The sequence below is a fragment of the Lepisma saccharinum genome, chromosome 3 (genome assembly GCF_977018435.1).
Source record: "Lepisma saccharinum chromosome 3, izLepSacc3.1, whole genome shotgun sequence".
Classification (NCBI taxonomy): domain Eukaryota; kingdom Metazoa; phylum Arthropoda; class Insecta; order Zygentoma; family Lepismatidae; genus Lepisma; species Lepisma saccharinum.
In genome coordinates, this window is record NC_139231.1 from 139346368 (window position 1) to 139366373 (window position 20006).

Genomic DNA, 20006 nt, shown 5'->3' on the forward strand with positions numbered 1-20006 from the left:
TGATGAAATGATGAAATTGATGAATGGACATTCACAACCAACCAAGCCCGACCAGGATTCGAACCTGGTACCATAGATTAGTTGGAATTGTTGCGGATATCCGATCTACGGATCCAAATCCTAGTGTATTGCGAAGCTCTTTACAATATGAAATATGAGGAGAAGAGGAAAACGAGGTTTGATTTGAAGCTACAGATAGTCTAATCGGGACTGAACCTACAGCTTATAGTAGATTGCCAATCACTGTGTGCCTCCATCGGGTATCAAACCCGAGACCTCTTGATTACAAGGTGATAACATTACTACTAGGTCATCGGGGAGACCCTCTAAAGAGGAATACAAGTAACGCCACGGAACGTCCTGGTAAGAGAAAGGAAGTGTGGTAGTCTTACACTCTACCTACTGGGATTTCAGTTCCCTTTCGTAGCTATGCTTGATGTTACCACTGCAGATATTCCCATAACAGAATCACTCAACTTGATTTTTTCGTTATTTAGCGTCGTTTTTATGCCGCTTTTGGATAATCGCGACGATGAAGATGAATGATTATATGATAGAATTGATGAAAAGAGATTCACAAGAACACCCATGCCCAGGCCGGGATTCGAACCTGGGATCCATTGAGTCATAGCGCGATGTGCTAACCACTCTACCACGTAGTTCGGTACGCTCAACTTTAAATATCCAACAGAAATGAACTTAATTCAATGGATGTGAATGTATGAAATATTTTGTATAACCTGAAATAAGTGTGATTTCTTGGACAAATGGAAAATGATGGGAACTTTTCAAATCAATATATGCTAACAAATGGCGGAAAGGTAAGTCTGAAATTTGTATCAAAATTTTATTTTGAACGCCCTAATGTGCACAGCACGCGACGTCTCTGTCGTGTTGCCGTATACCCAGTAATTCAATAGTTTATTTTTCTAGCCATTAATTATAATAGAAAAGTACCGTAGCCATATGAATTTCAAGAGTGCACAATGGTTTTCTCTGCATTTATTCCAGGCGCAGAACAGCATCGACTTTTACCACACCGTTGCCAGTCCGCCATGCAGAACCGTGATGCTAACAGCCAAAGCTATCGGTCTAGAAATGAACATGATCGAAGTGAACTTACTGAAGGAAGACAACCTTAAACCTGAATATTTGAAGGTTAGTTTAAGATAACAATCACTCACTCATAGCATAGCACGCATGAATTCTTCGTTTTTGAAGGGCAGACCACTTGTTACATTATTTTTTAATTTTATTAAATTGTGTTCATTTTAAGTGATTTGTAAATAATTGCGTTTTTGAGTTCAATACACACAAGGACGGTTCAAATGGATATTTTGAGTGTGAAAAATACGTATAAAGCATTATTTAAGATATATTTCAAGTGGCAACGCTGATGGAAGTTATAACCAATTGTATATTTGGATATGCAGATACTCTTGATCCAAGTATCTACTTTTTGAGTGATCCAGGTATCTACCATTCTGTATATTCAATTATGTAGATATCAATAAAATTATTCGAGCACTTGTCAACTTAGGATACTCATCGTATGGATAACTGGATTTACATCGTGTGGGTGTTTAGCATGGATGTCCGCAGGATTTTTTTCCAGGGAGGGGCAAGCTAGATATTTTTTTTCCGGGTGGGGGCAAACGAGACATACCTTCCCCATAATAGTGTTGCCTCGTGAAAAAACACTTCTTCAGATTGAAGTTATCATGTTTCTGCAACATCCTTCCAATAATTAACGTAAATTACTGTAACTGAAATGAAATATATGTGTGTAACATATAAGTTTATGGTAACGTCCATTTTCCAGGGGGGTCGTGCACCCCCCTTGACCCCACTTCCGGACGCCCATGCTGTTTAGTATTACGTCAGGCAAATTATCCCGATATCCATCCACCAGATTATCTGGAAACCAGCGAGTTAATTATCCGGATATTTTTAACTAGAGTAGGGCTTCATGAATAAACTAAATAGAAACTAGCAACTGATTCAGATACCCAATAAACTAAAAATGGCGCAACTATTGTTGAAGGGCAAAGGACTTTTCATTGGGTCACACGTGGTCAGCTCGTTGAGTTCCATCGCAGTTGTTTTCTGGCCTTCAAGATCGGAGTCCGCTACCATTGCTTTGAAGCAGCTCTCAAATTGCCCTGGCGATGCTGACTCGACGCGGACATTTTAGAGCTCCCACCGAAGATCGAACCCGGAGCACAAAAGCCGAAGGCGTAAACATTTGGGTACGTAAAAGATCTTTGTCCTTTTATACCTTCTCTCTGCAACTGTTGTAACCAACGTTTTTGGCAACGGATATATAAGGACAGGGAAACGTTATTATAATCGAGAATGGAGTGATGGCATTAGCTGTACCATTGGTTAGACGAAAGCTTTTTTTGCATCGTAAAACTTCCGTTTCGAAGGTCAACGTGAAAAAAAGCAATGTGGTTGATTGTTGTGCTGTTTATCTGACATTTGGGGGACTTCGGGGTCTCCATCCGCCAAGGAGCGTCCATTGGGATAAATTGATTAGAATAGACCACAAAATTGGGGTGGAAAATTAGCTATTTGAAATGTGGTAACTATTCCAACCCTCTGATATAACTTGGCCAAGAAAGCTACAACTAGCTTCCTAATCTATAAATCCAGGCTTACTTGTTTTTGTTGGATACAACATTGCTCTTGTGCCTTGTCAACAATCAACACAATCTTAAATCTGTTCTGGGGTCAGTCCCTGATTCCCCGCCCTCTGCGATATCGCTGTGAATCCATGTCTTAATGAATGAGAATCTACAAATATGGTAACGATAACGGTGTCAAATGTTAGTGTGTCTTTAAGTACACTTTACGCACAGAAAGGTTAATCGGACTACAGTTAAAAGTGGTTTCACCGCATATCTAACCCGGAATCTCTTTATTACAAGGTGATCAGGTTACCACATCTGTTCTGTTCGAACTTCCTACATGGCAAAGTGGATAACTTGAAAAAGTCACCACAGATGCTCAGTGGAGCCAACTTGGTGGGCCCATGAGGCCCGAGAGCACTCTTTAGTAGTTGTCGTCACACGACGCGGAAAAAGATATGCTTGAAACCACGTCAAATTGCTTCGTTCGTTGGCTAATGAAATCCAAGATGTGGGTTATTTTGGCCTGCTTGAAAGTCCTGATGTGGGGATGACATAACTGTTACGTGTTGTTTCTAAAGAACATGAGACACAGGAGCACTTCATAGGATTCTATACGAAACTTCGGCAACAAATGCAACCAGTCTCTTCAATATTGTGAGCGAGGTTTTATTAAGACTTTTCTTTGTTTTCTCCGTTTCTTTTCAGTTGAATCCTCAGCACACGATTCCAACCATCGTGGACAATGGATATGTTATATGGGACAGGTATGAGCTTATCAGTAACTTTAGTTATAAATTTTATGAATGCACCTTATTGCATGCTACATATATGTATATTTATATAATGCATACCGTATAGTTTCTTTTCAGAACAAGACTTGTTCTAAGAACAATAGACACAAGCACACGCGATCTCAACATTTGGCTCTTATGGGCAGCCGCACACTGGACGAAACAATTGACTCGAGTCATCTCGAGTCACGTTGCGACAGTTTGCGACAAAATTACGAATTTGGTATCACAAGCAGCAGCTTGCGACAAAACAATCTGAGCAAGCGTGAATCCATTGAATTCAGCCACAGGCATCTAATTACAGACCGAAAACTTCAAGTCAAAATTTCCGAACTGGGGGACAGTGCAAATTAAACGTGATTGAATTCTGACACAGGAGATCACAGAGACAGGAAATCTGGATGACTAGATTAATGTTGGTGCATAAAATGTTTGTGTTCAACTTGTGCGAGGTACGACATTTAAAAATTTGCGAACATAGATGATTGCTAATGATTTCTAATCTCTGAACACCAATAATTTATTTAATTAACAGGAGAATAATGTTTGTTGTGATTTGTATGTCCCTAGGCCTAATATTGTGCGTACATTGTCGGAAATTGTGCAATTCAGTGGCGTACTTCGAAAATTTAACCCGGTTTACCGCAACAATTCTTATTTATTGTGTATAATTTTACATAGAAATAAAACAACAGAAGTCCAACAACTTCGAATTTTCCGGCGATATATTTAAAAAGTTGGTTTAGTGGAGGTAAACCAGATAACATAGAAGAATACGCCACTGGTGCAGTTCAAAGTGTGAAGGTCATGTTAGTGACATAAGCAATATATTTCAGGTATTACAAACTGATTTACAAACTGGTATTACTGATGATTCGCAACATATAAAATTATACATTAATTCTACAAATAGCCTACATTGATGCATTGATTCAGCTGTAAACTGATATGTACTGTTAACCCGGTTCCTAATTATAAAAGACAGATCTATACCTATTGCGTACATGGACGAAATCTGCTATCAGAGTTTAGTTAACTAACAAAATGACTCGTCGTGTCGCTTTGTGACTCGTCGCGTCGTGTCGGATCTGGCGTGCGGCTGGCCCTAGCTGAAAATTTGATCACATATGACATTGATTCACTATTTCTAAAAGTAGACAAATTATAGTAATAGCTCGACTGCACATTTTAAATGGCCATCTATACGAGCAGTGGCGGCGATTGGGTTTCAAATCTGGGGAAGCAAAGTGCCAAAACTCGGATGTAGGGAGGGGGGGAGGACAGTTTACTTTCCCTTGGTAGATAAGGTTTAGCATAGTGCGGGAGCAAAAGTGGCGAAAAGTGGGGGGGGGGGGGCGCAATTCTGCCCCCATCGCTCCCCACTGTATAGGAGGACCGTCGGGATTGGAACTTGATTGATTTGGTTATTTTACTTCACTTTTTATGCCACATTTGCCTAATTGCGAAGTTGGGGATGAATGATGATATGATGGAATTGATGAATGTACATTAACAGACACCCATGCCCAGGCCAGGATTCAACCTCGGGACCCCTAAACTGAACATTCATGTAATGAACTGTGTCTCATTGATCGGTTATAGCCACGCCATAGCTGCCTACTTGGTGACTAAGTACGCGAAGGACGATGCCCTGTACCCGAAGGACCCGCAGAAACGAGCCGTGGTAGACCAGCGCCTCCACTTCGACACTGGAATGCTCTTCCCAAGAATGCAAGCTGTGTTTGTAAGTAGAGAGAAATTTACTATTTTCAGATTTCTTTGAATGTCATCATGGTGCGAAATCACTGCGGATTGTGCTGGGAGGAAGGAACAGACAGACACACACAGACACACACACACACGCACACACACACACACACACACACACACACACACACACACACACACACACACACACACACACTAATATATATATAGTCATTAAATATGTCAATTATTATAACGTCGTCGCCTTGTAACCAAGGGGTCCCGGGTTCGATACCTGGTGGAGGCACATGGCATAGTGGTTCGGATTCTACTTTAAACTGAAGGTCCAATCCCGATTAGCCTTTCTGTGCATAAAGTGAACTTAAATCAACAACAATACATTCAAAAAAGGCTATCCTACTTATTTTTAACACTCTTTCGAAATCCAGCATTACTTCCATTTTTCAATGTTTTCAAGCTAAATATTTTTTTTGTTTTAATTATACTCCAGATTCAAGTACATTACTAAAATACCGATTCAGATATCTATTTGTAAAAATATTGTAATAAGAGAACTGTTTTCGATAATTTCTTTGAGCGAGAAATTTATGAAAATATTGTAAACCTTAGGAAGAAAATTGCGGGCTTTGTTTGCTTTTCCATACTAATGAAATTATTTGCTTATCCTTAAAACAGCTGGCAGGGCCGCAGTTAGGAAGCGCGAGGCCCTGTGCAAACTATACCAGCGAGGCTCTTATATTTTGAAAAATTATAATGTATACACCTTCAATTCCTCGTAAAATTCTACAATAATATCAACATGGTTATTAATATTGCATAATTTTTACCCCCTTCAACACAATGAAATTTGGCAGCGTGTTGAGGACATCAGACAAATAACTTTCTTCAATAACTTTTTGCTACTTTAGGACCTGTTTCGAACATTATCAGTCTTCGAGAAACATATTTTATCCTGTATGTATGTAGCCATGCTCTACAGATTCATCGTTACAAACATACATAAGAGCCGCGGTAGCATAGTCGGTAGGGCATCTGACTGCCACGCGGGAGGCCTGGTTTAGATTCCCGGGGTGGGTGTTCTAGGGTTGGTACGAGAGAATGGTATTCCCCAGTCAAGTCCCTTTGCTTATGCAAAGAATCCCTCCAGCTATTCCCAAGGCTGGAACAACATTCCCCACCTAACACATTCCACTACAAACGCTATTCTTTACACATGTGTTGTGAAAGTATAAATATTTGGTATGGTATAGTCGAGGGAAATTCTTTTTAGAGAGCACAATGTAGCTTACTTCTCACATAAAATGTGTCCCTTACCTTTCGTGTAGCAGTCCAATGCCAAGGGTGGCCGTTCCTTCCTACCCAAAGCCAATGGCGTTCACCCACATAATGCATAATCCTCATAAAGCATTTAATGAATAACTGAAATCACATTTATTAGCTTTACACTTTAATTGATCTACCTTCCCCCGAAATTCTTCATTCTCTTCACCTAACGCTCTAAATATGGTGCATCGGGTAGTCAAAGTGTTTTGAAACCAGCTAAAGTTAATGGATTACTAAGGATATATATTCTGATTTCCCCCTACCTCATTACACATATTGCAACATTATGTAAACGTGAGAACCTTTTTTTTACATATTACAATATTATATATATTCAAGAAAAATGTATACATGTTGAATTTTATATTATTTTGAGAAAAAATCTCCAAATATTTGATGATGCGGTTCGCGCCATTATCAGCCCCCTCTGTATGCGCCCTGGTCGATCCCATAATCGAAGTCAAATTTTGACGCCACTGCCAATCTGTAAAAAATTTCAACGTGAAGAATTTCAGTTAACTGCTCCTGAAGCATTGGGACATTATAAAAATTAGGACATACATTTGCTACCTTAAGAGCAAAACCATAGGGCAATGGAGATACCAGAGGGACAATTCACCCTCATCCGCTCTTCAAATACCACCCCGGAGTTAGCCTTTTTGGATTGACTGGCATAGTGGTAGAATCCGCGAATCTGCCCCTTCTCTGGGTTTCAAGGAAGTAGAAATAAAAGTATCTCTAAATCTTTATTTATGTTTAGCTACGGATCCGTTTCACACAAAAGGCAACATGTCGACCGGGCCAAGTTTCCCTGCCACGGTCTGTCCTCTTCTTGACATCTCTTCTCAATTTGCCTACATCGTAAATTCCCCATCCTCAAATTCGTGGCCTGGGAGCTCGGTTTCAACGCAAAGAATCACAACGATGCCTGCACTCTATCGAACAATAGAGTTTATGACAGGGAATCGGTAGAAGGTTGGGATCACAAACAAGAAACGCCACTGTGTTAGTGGTGCTGAAATTTGCTTTTCACAGCAAATGTTCTCTTCTTCCTTCCATTCATCCTTGCGCAAAACGATGTGAAGGTAGTCACTACCATTGTTTACTGTAGGTCTTCGTCCAACAATGCTGGGGACAATCGTCGTAAAATTCTTGCTCGTGCAAACAGTTCTTTCATTGCGATCCCCACCGGGTATTGGCCCCTTGATTAAAAGGCGACGACACTACCACCATGCCATCGGGGAGGACCTAGTAATACACAACAGTAAAGGCCGAATCACACGGAACTAGAAATTCCAGTTAGTTGGCGCTGAACTTACTACCTGCCCGGATGTAATGTCTGACTGGCTGGCTGTTTGACTGGATTGGAGGAATAGGACATGTTGTAATTGCTACTGGCTTTCCTCGACTGGATTCTGCGGAACAGCCAATCAGAGCAAAGTTAGGCCATGTGAAGATAATCTGTGAGTTTGCAAAGGGGAGTTTTTTTGCCTGTGGTTTTCGAGTGTTGCCTGTTTTTGTTAGTTTCTCAGTTTCTCGATAAAAAAAAAAGTAAGGAGATGACGTGCAGTGCATTCCTGTTCAATTCATTAATATTTAGGTATTTATGCAAAGCGATGAGATGTGAACGTGACATTTTATTCTGAACGAGTCCTGCGAATCTCATGTTCATCAAAAAGCTTGTTCGGTACGCATTGATTACCATATTGTTTTCGAGCCAATTTCTAATCCATACTTTTAATTTTTAATTTTTAATAAAAGCACAAAGCAGTATTCTTCAAATTGCTAGTCCATCATTATCAATTATGGGAACAAAAGTCTATCGACAAGTACGGTAACAAAACAACTAACAAGTATCGTGTGAGGCGAAAACAAGCAAATAGGTAGCCAGTCCAGCGCCAACCAGGGCATTCCTACTGGAAATCCAGTTCCGTGTGATTCGGGCTTTAGATACTGTGCGTTGACGTGAAAAACATATCTTGCCTGAAGTCAAAAGGATTAAGAGGAATCATGAGACAGGCTACAAGCGGCATCTGCGACTTGGAAATGAAAACTCAGTAATAAATGCAACCTTCCGTAGCCGAGCGCTACGACGAGCGGCACGTGTCGCTTGTCGCTTGGGTGTCGCCCAGACTTGGCCGTTTTCTAATAGTTATAATGTATCGTGTTGCCTCTGTCTATTGGTAGCGCATGCGCGAGAAATGCCCGCTTATAGACTAAATGAGATTGTGTCGGTTGTCGCTTCGGTGCGATACTCCCGTGTCGCTTGGGGATTCCACCAATCGAACGCAGGCTTGTGCAGCCTCTCGTGCCGCTACGGTGTTCAATGTTGCTGTTGATGGGCTCGTTCCCAAGTGTCGCTTGTTGCTTCGGTGTCAAATCTCCCTTACATGAAATCTTTCGAACCGAAGCGACTCAACAAACTGCTCGTGTCGATTGTCGCTTGCGTGTTGTACGGATTAGGTCGTTTTTTGAATACCGTGTGTTGTGTTCTCTCGGACTGTTGTTTGTGCATGTGCGGGGAAAGTTGTTTATAAACTGAAGAGGCCCGTGTCGCTTGTCGCTTCAGTGTGAAACTATCGCATCGCTTGTCACTTCGGTCTGAACGCTCACTTTAAGGGAGCTTGCAGACCAAAGAAAGAGGCTCTTGGAAACGAAACTTCAGTAAATGTAACCTTCAGAACCGAAGCAATACGACAAGCTGAACGTGTAGCTGAAACTCGATCGTTTTCTTAACATCGTGCGGTGTGTCGCCTCGGTCTGTTGCTGGTGCATATGCGGTGAATACTTGCATAGACGGAAGGGGTTCGTTCGTGTCGCTCGTAACTTTGTAAGATTACAACCCCACCGTGCGAATTCTCTCCTGTCGCGTGTTTCTTCAGTGTGAAAGCTCCCTTAGTGTACAATGGATAAAGAGTGGATGGACGTCAGAAAAACAAGGCAGATTCCATAAACTATCTAGGTATTGGTAATCAACAAACTTTACTTTAGACTAAATATTAATGTCCTTGTAGTTAACAAACCTTATTTTTTCTGACTGTGCAGTGAACAAAATGTTTTAAAGGTTTAACCCACCTTAGGGAATAATGTTTTACCACTCTTAACTTTTGTTGGCATGATATCCTACATTAATTTTACGAGACGAGACGGGGCAACGCTCTTCAAGACGAGACACGGGACGAGACAGCATTTCCAACGGACGAGACGAGTGGGATCCGAACCACTGTGCCATGTGCCCCCACCGGGTATCGAACTCGCGACCCCTTGATTACAAGGCGGCGACGCTACCACTGCGCCATCGGGGAGGCCCTCCTGTGTGGTGAGGTCCTTCTCGTTCTTGTTTGTGCTTTTCTTTTGTTTCGGTGTCCACTCAGAAGTTGTTAAAACTTATTCTATGTATATTCACTTCATGGGCTAATCGGGACTGAATCTGCAGTTTAAAGTGGAATCCAAAGCTCTGTGCATGTTGGACCCTTCAATTACAAGGCGAGATATCTCGTCCTGACCCACGAAATGTTTAGTATAAGCAACACGTACATTGTGTCACCACTCAAAGTTTCACAACGTATATGTCATTAAAGCAAAACTTTGCTTAATAACGTTTTTCTGCTTTATATCGTGTTTCGATGCTGTGAACCGTCGAAATACGGAATTATATTATAAATAGATTAAACCGGGCAGCACAGGCTCGCAATTGTTACTAATGCATTAACTTTGCAATTACAGTAAACAAAATACACGACATTTTGAAAAAAAGAAGTCAATAAATTATACGCTTGGTATGTCTGATAAGACACACAGTAATATAAATTTATTTTTACCTATTTCTTCAAATATGTTAAATGAGTTTCGAACAAGATCATCTCGGACATCAAGTATCGCCTCGCTTTGATTTTGCAGAGATTTATTTCAGTATCGTTTCGAAATCTCAGAGGAAACACAGACTTTTCTTGTCTCAGTATCATCTCTATGTTCAAAAATCTGTTAATATATAGGTTTAAGTATAGTTTTCCCTCTTACAAAGTTATGAAGTACAGGAGTACATTGTACCCCCAATGTCTCGTCTCATTTGTGTAAGCATTTCGTTTCGGAAAATTCCATTTGAATAATTCAAAAGAAAAGGTCAGTCATATACTCTTCTGATGAAGATTTATATATTATCTTTGAATCGACTAGACCACTTCTTTAGAAAAGTTCACCCCCCCCCCCTTACACAAAAGAGCATTCATCTGGAGCGTGATTTTCTGAGAGTAAATTTTATCTGATTCCAACGTTTCACAGAAATTTTACACAATTTTCATCTCCTTAAAGAGGTTTCCAAGAATACAGGTCAATGAACTAACTACATAGTAGCAAGCACAATGTAGTAGAATAAGTTTACAATGGTTTGATTTTCTGTGGTAGCTAAGTAAGATAAATTAGATAATGCTTGTAAGTTATATACAATATACCTAAACCTTCTTTTTTGAGCGAATTGAAAATATGTTCCTTTAACGGTATACCACCTTGCGTTTGTCAAATTATCTAAGGGGGTACAGGAGGTACAACGGGATTTACGGATTTAGGGGGTACAGTACCCTCCTCCCCCGTTCCTGCGCCACTGGTAGTACAACCTGGACTGCAGACTAACGAGGCTCTGGCGAATGGCCCGCCTTATTTGTGCTGAGCGCCCTTTTTAGCCTCAGCTTTTAACCAAGGTAAGGAAATTTTAGTCTTCAGACACTTTTTTATTCTTGTTATGATAAGGGCCTGGACCCCGTATAGTGTGGCGGGTTCAAAATAGCCTCAGTGCTGACGCACCCAAATTTTTTTTTAATTCAAACTCAAAAAAAAAATTGTCAACATTACAAATTTTACGTCGTTCTACAAGTAAATCAAAACTACCTGTTCTCAAATCTATTTCATTCACAAAGAACTGTAAACATGAAATAAATTAATTCGAAAAATTCAAACACGTTAGTGTGTTAAACCGTCGCTAGAAAGCCAAAAGCATTAGAATCTTCCGCTGGTGTGGTTTATTCATGATTGTGCAGTGGCACATTTTGCTGTATAGAATTTACTCAAACTTCGAAAAGTAGGCACAGATTTATTTCTGAAATTCAAAGAACTTACTAGCACTTAGTGCATTAGCTATGTGATCCTATAAGCCCCCTAAAATGTAATTTTCTTAAAATGAATTGAAGACTAAAATTGGTAAACGCTGTAAGTACCACAATAATTCAAACACCGTTTTCCACGTTAAACTGTGAAATGTGCCATGATTAATAATGTGGTAAACGTGAAATGCAGCTGGTAGCCCTCTAAGTAGCTCAAAGGGCGTGTAAAGAGGTCACGAGTGTGCACGTTCTTAAGAGCTGATGTGCGGAACGATGCGATTTCCCAACACTTTCGCTTTTGGCACTTACTACATTTACCACTTTTAGTCCTCAATTTTAGTCTTGGATACTTTTCAGATTCAATTAATTTTGACTTGTGATCAAAATAAAATACCTTCCCATATTTATATATATATATATATATATAGGCCTATATAAAAGCAAGGAGGGCCAAAAGGGCTAAGTAAAAATCAAAGAAGGTAAAAGGAAACTCACCGGACAGTAGAAAAATTCAACATTTTCGCTAATTTCATAGCATCATCGGTGTGAGAAGAAATAGACGGAAGTCTATTTCTTCTCACACCGATGATGCTATGAAATTTGCGAAAATTTTAAATTTTTCTACTTTCCGGTGAGTGTTTCCTTTTACCTTCTTTGATTTATATATATTTCCAGGGAGAGCGAGTGAAGCAGGGGAAGAAGACGATCAGCGACGAAACTGCGTCGAGGGCGAAGGAAGCTCTCCAGTTTCTGGACACGTTTCTTCAGGAAAAGCAGTGGATAGCTGGCGACCAGATGACCATTGCTGACTTCTCCGTGGTTTCAACTCTCTCGACTCTAGAGGTAAGCTTCTCTTCACAGCGAATAACTCAAACGATACTTTTGTTAGTGAGACACTGACTATATTTCATTTATGAAATGTCAGAATAATTATTTCGATTGCACATGAGAATAGCCTCGGGAAAATGTTTCATATTCATTGACTTATAAGAAAATGCAACTATGCATTTTTCATGTATATATCTCATTTCTGATACGAAGCAACAGCCCAGTACTAATAACTAAAGCCCGGATTTCTATGTAATTACATATTTTTTCCTTTATATGTACAAGCGTGGAATTAAAATATATTGACGAATTACGTCAGTAGAGATGTCACAGTGAAGTTTTATATTACATATTTTTACATATTTTACTAAATGTTACATATTCCTAAGATATGAAATATTTTTTACATAAAACAGTCCTTAAGAGGAAAATCCAATGAACTTTTGGCTTACTAGTTTAAAAAGTATCTTCTCACTTCCCCTCCCCATTTCCAGGTTTAAAAGAATATAGTAACTTAAAAGTGCGATTTGCCTTCGTTGTACGTACATAGCAGTTCGTTGATTCGCCGCATCGTAACAATTACATCAAGATTCGACAGTGTTTCAGTTTCCAGTTTGCAACATGGAGCGGCAAGCAACACACAGCGAACGAAGAGAACCAACAATGGAAGGTGGCAAGTACAACGCTGAGAGGCACTTACCTTTCATCCGTACATTGTTGTGATCGTTTTGATTTTTGCAGCCGGCGGCGACAAATCTTGAATGAAGTATTGTTAACTCAACCGTAGAATTTCGTATATATATTTCGTTGCCTTTTCACTTTAACCATTGGAGTTTTAAGAAGAGCTTGCCTCAGTATTTAAACAGTGTTTTAGCTGTAGAAAGCTGGAATGGCTCCGCCTACCTCCTCGTTATCTCAAAAGTTGCGATCTTGGATAGCAGTCGATGATGCATTTACTACGGATGGTAAAGTTATTTTTTGTCGAGTGTGCGATAAAAAGTTGGGTGCACTATGAAGTCTTAATTAGATCAACATGTTCGCACTTCACTTCATGTGAAAAACAAACAACTATGGAGTGAAAAGAAGCAAGTTTTACTAACCCAGATGCAAGAGGATTCTTCATTCAGTGTGTTTTACAAGGAAATGTGCGAAGCAATGATTGCAGCAAACATCCCTTGGTATAAAATTCAAGTACCGAAGTTCCGGGATTTTCTGGAAAAATATTGTGGCCGTAAACTTCCTGACGAGTCAACCCTTCGAAAGCGATATCTTCCACATTCCTACAAAGAAACTTTAGAATCAATTAGGGCAGAAGCAGGCAGTTCCTATGTGTGGATTTCCATCGACGAAACAACTGATGCTTTGGGACGGTATGTAAGTAATTTCATTGTTGGAACGCTAATTGCTGATTCTCCATCTACACCACACCTCATTGCATGCAAAGTTCTAGAGCGTACTAATCATTCCACCATAGCACGATTTGTGAATTACAGTCTTAAATTGTTGTATCCGGATGGCGTACAAGAAGAGAGAGTTCTTCTCATGTTCACAGACAGTGCGTCATACATGTTAAAAGCTGCTACGGCACTTAAAGTGTTTTATCCTAACTTGATCCACTTTACTTGCTTGGCACATGCTCTCCAACGCATTGCTGAGGAGGTGAGAGGCAATTTCCCGGAAGTCAACCAACTTATTTCTTCCACGAAAAGGTGTTTCTGAAGGCAACACAACGTGTGCAAGTTTACAAGGAACAATTGCCAGGTGTACCACTTCCTCCGGAACCTATTCTTACTAGATGGGGCACTTGGATCCGGGCAAGTAAGTTTTACAACGAACATTTTGAAGAAGTGAAATCTGTGCTTGTCTCATTTTCGGCGGACTCAGCTGTATCGGTACGCACTGCTCAAAATCTCTTCAAGGACACCAAACTTGCTTGCGATATGGCATACATAAACAGCAATTTTGGTTGGATTGATACAAGCATAAAAAAACTTGAAACTGTTGGGCTTCCTCTCCTGGAAGCCATGATTATATATGAGGATGCAAGAAAGAAACTGTCTGCTGTTGGAGGAGATGTGGGAGAGAAAGCTCGAAGAAAATTTGACGCAGTGACTGAAAGAAACCCAGGTTACGTCAGCTTATTTACAGTGAGCAGCATTCTCAATGGTGAAACAGTTAACCCTCCCAATGATATTTCTCCCGACCACATTCACCTCCTGAAGTACGCTCCGGTTACTTCTTGTGACGTGGAGAGAAGTTTCTCTGCGTACAAGAACATATTATCTGATCGGCGACAAACATTTACTTCTGAACATTTGGAAATGTACGTGGTAACATATTGTAAGTTAAATAATTAAATACAGTGCCTGCCCCAAGATCAAAGGTAACCTGTTTTTTTGTAAGTGCTTTTTGAGTGAAAAATTTGGGCAACGAAAATTTACTACTGAACATTTTGAATGGTACCTGGTGACATTGTATATTAAATATTGAATATATTCAAATTGTGGTTAATATTTTTGCTCTATAAGAACATAATAAATACTTAATGTAAGCATTGTAATATTGTAACTTCAATTTTTGTAAGTCTTTTTGAAATAAACATATCTCTTTGTGAGGAAAAAATGTAACAAAAATAGGAAGTAACGTTTGGAATAAATATTTATAGTACATATTTCATTATGAATTTACATATTTTTTACATATTTCAGACATTTTTATTACATATTTATGTACATATTTTAGGGGTTGATATTACATAAAAATCCGGACTTTACTAATAACTCACAACAGGTCCGGGGCCTGAGGCATACAATATATGCGGGACCTATAACCAAAAATTTTCAGACGTCTAAAAAAATCAGATTTTTGTTCCTAGGTGTCGTACACAATCAAAATATAAACATTATTTCAACTAATCACAAATTTATTTATGCGTTTCGTATTAGTACCGAAGGGCAATAAAGAGAACGTGTTGAAGGTTAAAACCAAGAAATATGGGAGACTAATAAAAGTTTCTCTAAACTAGGATTTCTTTGCATCTCCGATGTGCATAGGCGCAGACTTAAGGGGGGAGGCACTTTCTGCCCCAATTCCTCAAGAACTACATACGTGATACGTATAAAAATTATTGTTGTCAATCTTGCCCCCGCCCCAATATTTAGATGAAGTTGCCGCCTCGTACGACGTACAAAACTCGGTGTGTTCAATATCAAACTATTATTTTACCTATCAGAGTGGGAAGTTCGATCATATCCAACATTCTCTATCATATTTTTGTTCACTTTTATTAGAATTAGAATTTACATTGCTTCATGTAAAACAATATTTTAACTTTATGATTTCATTCTACAGAGCATTCCCTGACATTCGCTACGTGACTCGGCGGCAAGAGGCTCGGCGTCAGAGATTGTCATTCCCGGTGATCGGGGTCCGCGCCACAGTCGCACGCTACAGTCTGTTTTTTTCGCTCTCCCTGCCTTCGCTCTCTTTCCCTTTCTGTTGACGTTGCAGACTGACGCCAGTATAATCCTCCTTCGGAAGTTGTGTTGTGTCGTGCCCGTGTGTTGAAGATTGTGGCTTAATATGGCACCACGAAAGTTTACATTACAACAAAGGATATATCTTGTCGAGTGTTACTTCGGAAAGAGGAATTGTGGAGATTTGCGACGACGTTTTGCAACGAAATTTCCTGGTGTTCCCGTTCCACATAGGACCACTATAGGGTCATTCCATGCCAAACCATCCAATGGTGGTTGCATGACCATTTTAGAAAAAAAAAAACATTTTTAGTACATAGGTTTGTACATGTTTCTAGATATCAAAACCAATGTTAAAAAGAAAAAGATTGTCTTTAGTTCTCCTGGGGCAGCCATTTTTTCAACATGGCGCATGGCTTTTTTGCTCATGTAGCAGTATACAGAAACCTTAATATCTCAAAAACCATTAAAGCTAGAGACCTGAAACAAAATTTATTTTGTACCAAATGAAGTATGCTTCCTATGATATTCAGGTATATTTTGCTTGAACTTGCATCGTAAGTACGAAAATTATGGTGGAAAATGGGGTAACAATAGTTAAAAAAATGCATTTTTAAGCCCGATTTTTTTAATGAAGGGGTTTAGTCTAAGGCTTGATTTTTTTTCATGTGTAGACCTACCTGCAGGGTGTCTGTAAATAATATATCAGTGCTTAGAAATGCACCCCTTTTTTACAGCATGGGCTCAAACATGGCCGTTCATGGCCACGCAAAGGATTGTCACACTTGCTTTCCTTTTCTTCAGTTTTAATACTTAGTGAAAAGCAACTTTCCAGTTTCCTTTGCACTCCTTGTAGGATGTTAATAGTTTTTCGAGCAAGATCACTTTATTGTTTTTTCTGCAATCAGCCTCCTCAGTTTTGAAACAGGAGATGCATAAAAAACAGAACAGACTTCATGCATTTCCTTTAGTTTTCCTTGGCTTGGCACAAAGACATGATTTGAATTCTGGCATTTAAGTGAGTCACTTTCTCCACATATGAAACTTTTACTCCAACATATCAGGCATATTGATTTAACTGGTATAAGGCTTTTTTGACACTTTTTTTTTACCTTACCTTACTTAACCTTTTCTTTAAGTGGTACTTCTGAAGATCACAACATACTTTACCATATAAAAAGCTATATTTAATGGTATTTGCATATTGTCTCTAAGCCATACACCTGTAGTCTTGACCTAAGAAGTGTTATCATTTTCACTGACTTTGTTAAGATTAGTTAGGTCTTTGGGAACCTTACCAAAAGGGTATTTATGACAGTCCTCTCCAGTTAAAAATATTACAGAACACTCCATTTCCTGTCACAGATAACGAACATTCACAAGTCACTACTCTCGGCACATTAGGCAAAGGAAGAATGACAGCAGAGATTGTACATGCACACATCAATTCCAGGCTTGCCTCACATCCTATCAAAACATGTCTCTGAATCTTCTGCTGTGCATGACTTACATCTATTTCAACGAATGTCTTGGAAGAAAAAAAAAGTGGAAAATAAAGGAAACAAAATATAATATATTCTACCAGCTTTGACACTCCAAAATAAATAGCCTACTTTCAGTGGAGTGCCCAAGGAGGGGTTTGTGGGGGGTCATAACCCAATACCTTTGGCCTAGTATTCCATAAACAATTACGTCAAAGGCAGGATAATGTGGCAAAAACAGGGCTGTATACTAACCCTGTAACCCCCCCCCCCCTCCCATCCCTTTCGAAATTCCTGGGCATGCCACTGCCTATCTTAAGCTGCATGTACTGCTACATTGATAAAAATATGGGGGAAGCTCAGTTTTGGAGCTGACAATACCAACTGGTTGTGGGTACGTAATAAATCAAACCTCTTGCAATGAAATTTCGCAGATTTTCAATTGTCATACCTTGTAATTTCAATTTATGGTAAGTCAAATATTAAAAACTTATGTTACTATATTTTCTGAGCCTTTATTTAACCCAAATTTAAAAAAGAAAAAGAAAGACTTCATTATTTTAAGTATGGGATATATTTTAACCTTACTTTGCAACGTCAGAAATTAGGTGACATACGTTACCTCCTATTGACCAAAACGAGTTGAATCTAAAAGTTGAGATTTTTACTGTGAGTTAGGTTCATGAAGGACTTCCTATGTGCCAAATTTCAGAATTTTTAAAGGGTACCCATCTGAGATATTTAACCCCGAAAACTGTCAAAATTCAACGAACGGCCATGTTTGAGCCCATGCTGTAAAAAAGGGTGGCATTTCTAAGCACTGATATTTATTCACAGACACCCTGCAGGTAGGTCTACACATGAAAAAAAAATCAAGCCTTAGACTAAACCCCTTCATTAAAAAAATCGGGCTTAAAAATGCAATTTTTTAACTATTGTTACCCCATTTTCCACCATAATTTTCGTACTTATGATGCAATTTCAAGCAAAACATACCTGAATATCATAGGAAGTATACTTCATTAACTACAAAATGAATTTTGTTTCAGGTCTCTAGCTTTAATGGTTTTTGAGATATTAAGGTTTCTGTATACTGATACATGAGCAATAAAAGCCATGCGCCATGTTGAAAAAATGGCTGCCCCAGGAGAACTAAAGACAATAATTTTTTTTTGAACATTGGTTTTGATATCTAGAAACATGTACAAACCTATGTACTAAAAATGAAATTTTTCTAAAATGATCATGCAACCATTCTTTAAAAAAATGGTTGATTTGACATGGAATGACACTATATTAAACCTCGTAAAAAAGTTTAGAGTAACAGGGCCAGTTGTGAATAAAAAATAAAGTATACAAAGACAATCCGCACACCATCCGTGAGTTAAAAGAGAGTATTGTACGAGAAATCGGGAGAATTACAGTAGACGAACTTACATAATTATAATTAATAAAGATTTTGTTCAAGAGATCCAAGTCTTCGTACAAGGATTGTATGTCCTGATCCTGAATATTAAGTAAAATTATTCAGAAAATAAAGCACGATTTTGCCTCTCAACAAAGTACAAAACACAAGTGAACGAAACTGTGGTAAATGTCTGGAGCTTATCTGATTTTCATTACCCCGTAGGAGACGACGACTCAAAGTTCGGCGTACAAGTTCTTTGATTGTAAAAGTATTATTAATATTATTAATAGCATTCGGATTTCGATCGGAATTATGTACATTCCTCGACATACAGAGTACAAAGTCAATACACCGGAGAATGAATACTTACGTGCCTCTGAAATTGGTGTTAGAATCAGTCGACAAGATGCAGACGATATAGTTGACAGCAGTAGCGTACGCAGTATTTCATCAAGGGGGGTGTTATTTCGAAAACTTTCTACAAATTCACATTACCATTGTTTTATTATACTTTAATTAATAATAATAATAATAATAATAATAATACATTAATAATTCTCATAATTAATTAATTAATTAGTTTGATTACTACCAATGCAGCTGCTATTTATGAAAGAAATAGAACAAAATTACATTTCTTTTGTTTCTTTGTTACAAAATAATTGTCTAGTCAACGGTTATTTGTATGTGATAAGTCAGACATTTTAAGTGTGAAGAAAATCCATAAAAAAAGCAAATGTACTAAATTTACTGAAATAATCGAAATATGAAACTCATTCAAGGAGCCGCGCGCTAGTCTAGTCTGACAACTTCGTGGGATATCCGGGTTCGATTCCCGGAATTGGTTGGAATTTATCCAGCCTTGTCTCCGCACCCAGCCTCATAGCAATGGGTACCTGAGAGCAGCCCTGGGGGATGAAGGCTGCCGGAGCATGGTGCTGATCACATCACCTGCAAAAATAGTTCGAGATCGAGAATCATTGGGGCCCACCACACCACTACGTGTGCCTTCATGGCACGGTGCTATATGCACGGGGGAATTTACATTACCTTTACGTATGGAACTCGCCCAGGATGATGATGAAGCGCGAGAATACATGTTGCTAAATTCCACTGAGTCTATGTTTTCGTTGAAAAGTTGAAAAAAAAATGCAAAATTGAACTTCGCGGCCGCTTAGATTGTGTTTGGAATGTTGTGTTTTTCTTCATGCTGCATGGGAATAATAATTCAAATTATTATTA

At 39.0% G+C, this 20006-nt stretch overlaps 1 protein-coding gene across 1 annotated transcript in view; it reads left to right on the forward strand.

Moving 5' to 3' along the window:
- The window catches only part of LOC145985461 (glutathione S-transferase 1-like), a 36938-nt gene that overhangs the window by 7341 nt on the left and 9591 nt on the right, over nucleotides 1–20006 (forward strand). The window contains exons 2-5 of the mRNA XM_083119531.1: nucleotides 1012–1158; nucleotides 3339–3397; nucleotides 5027–5168; nucleotides 12247–12414. Of these exons, the coding sequence (XP_082975657.1) occupies nucleotides 1012–1158; nucleotides 3339–3397; nucleotides 5027–5168; nucleotides 12247–12414 (516 nt within the window). The remainder of the gene's footprint in view (nucleotides 1–1011; nucleotides 1159–3338; nucleotides 3398–5026; nucleotides 5169–12246; nucleotides 12415–20006) is intronic.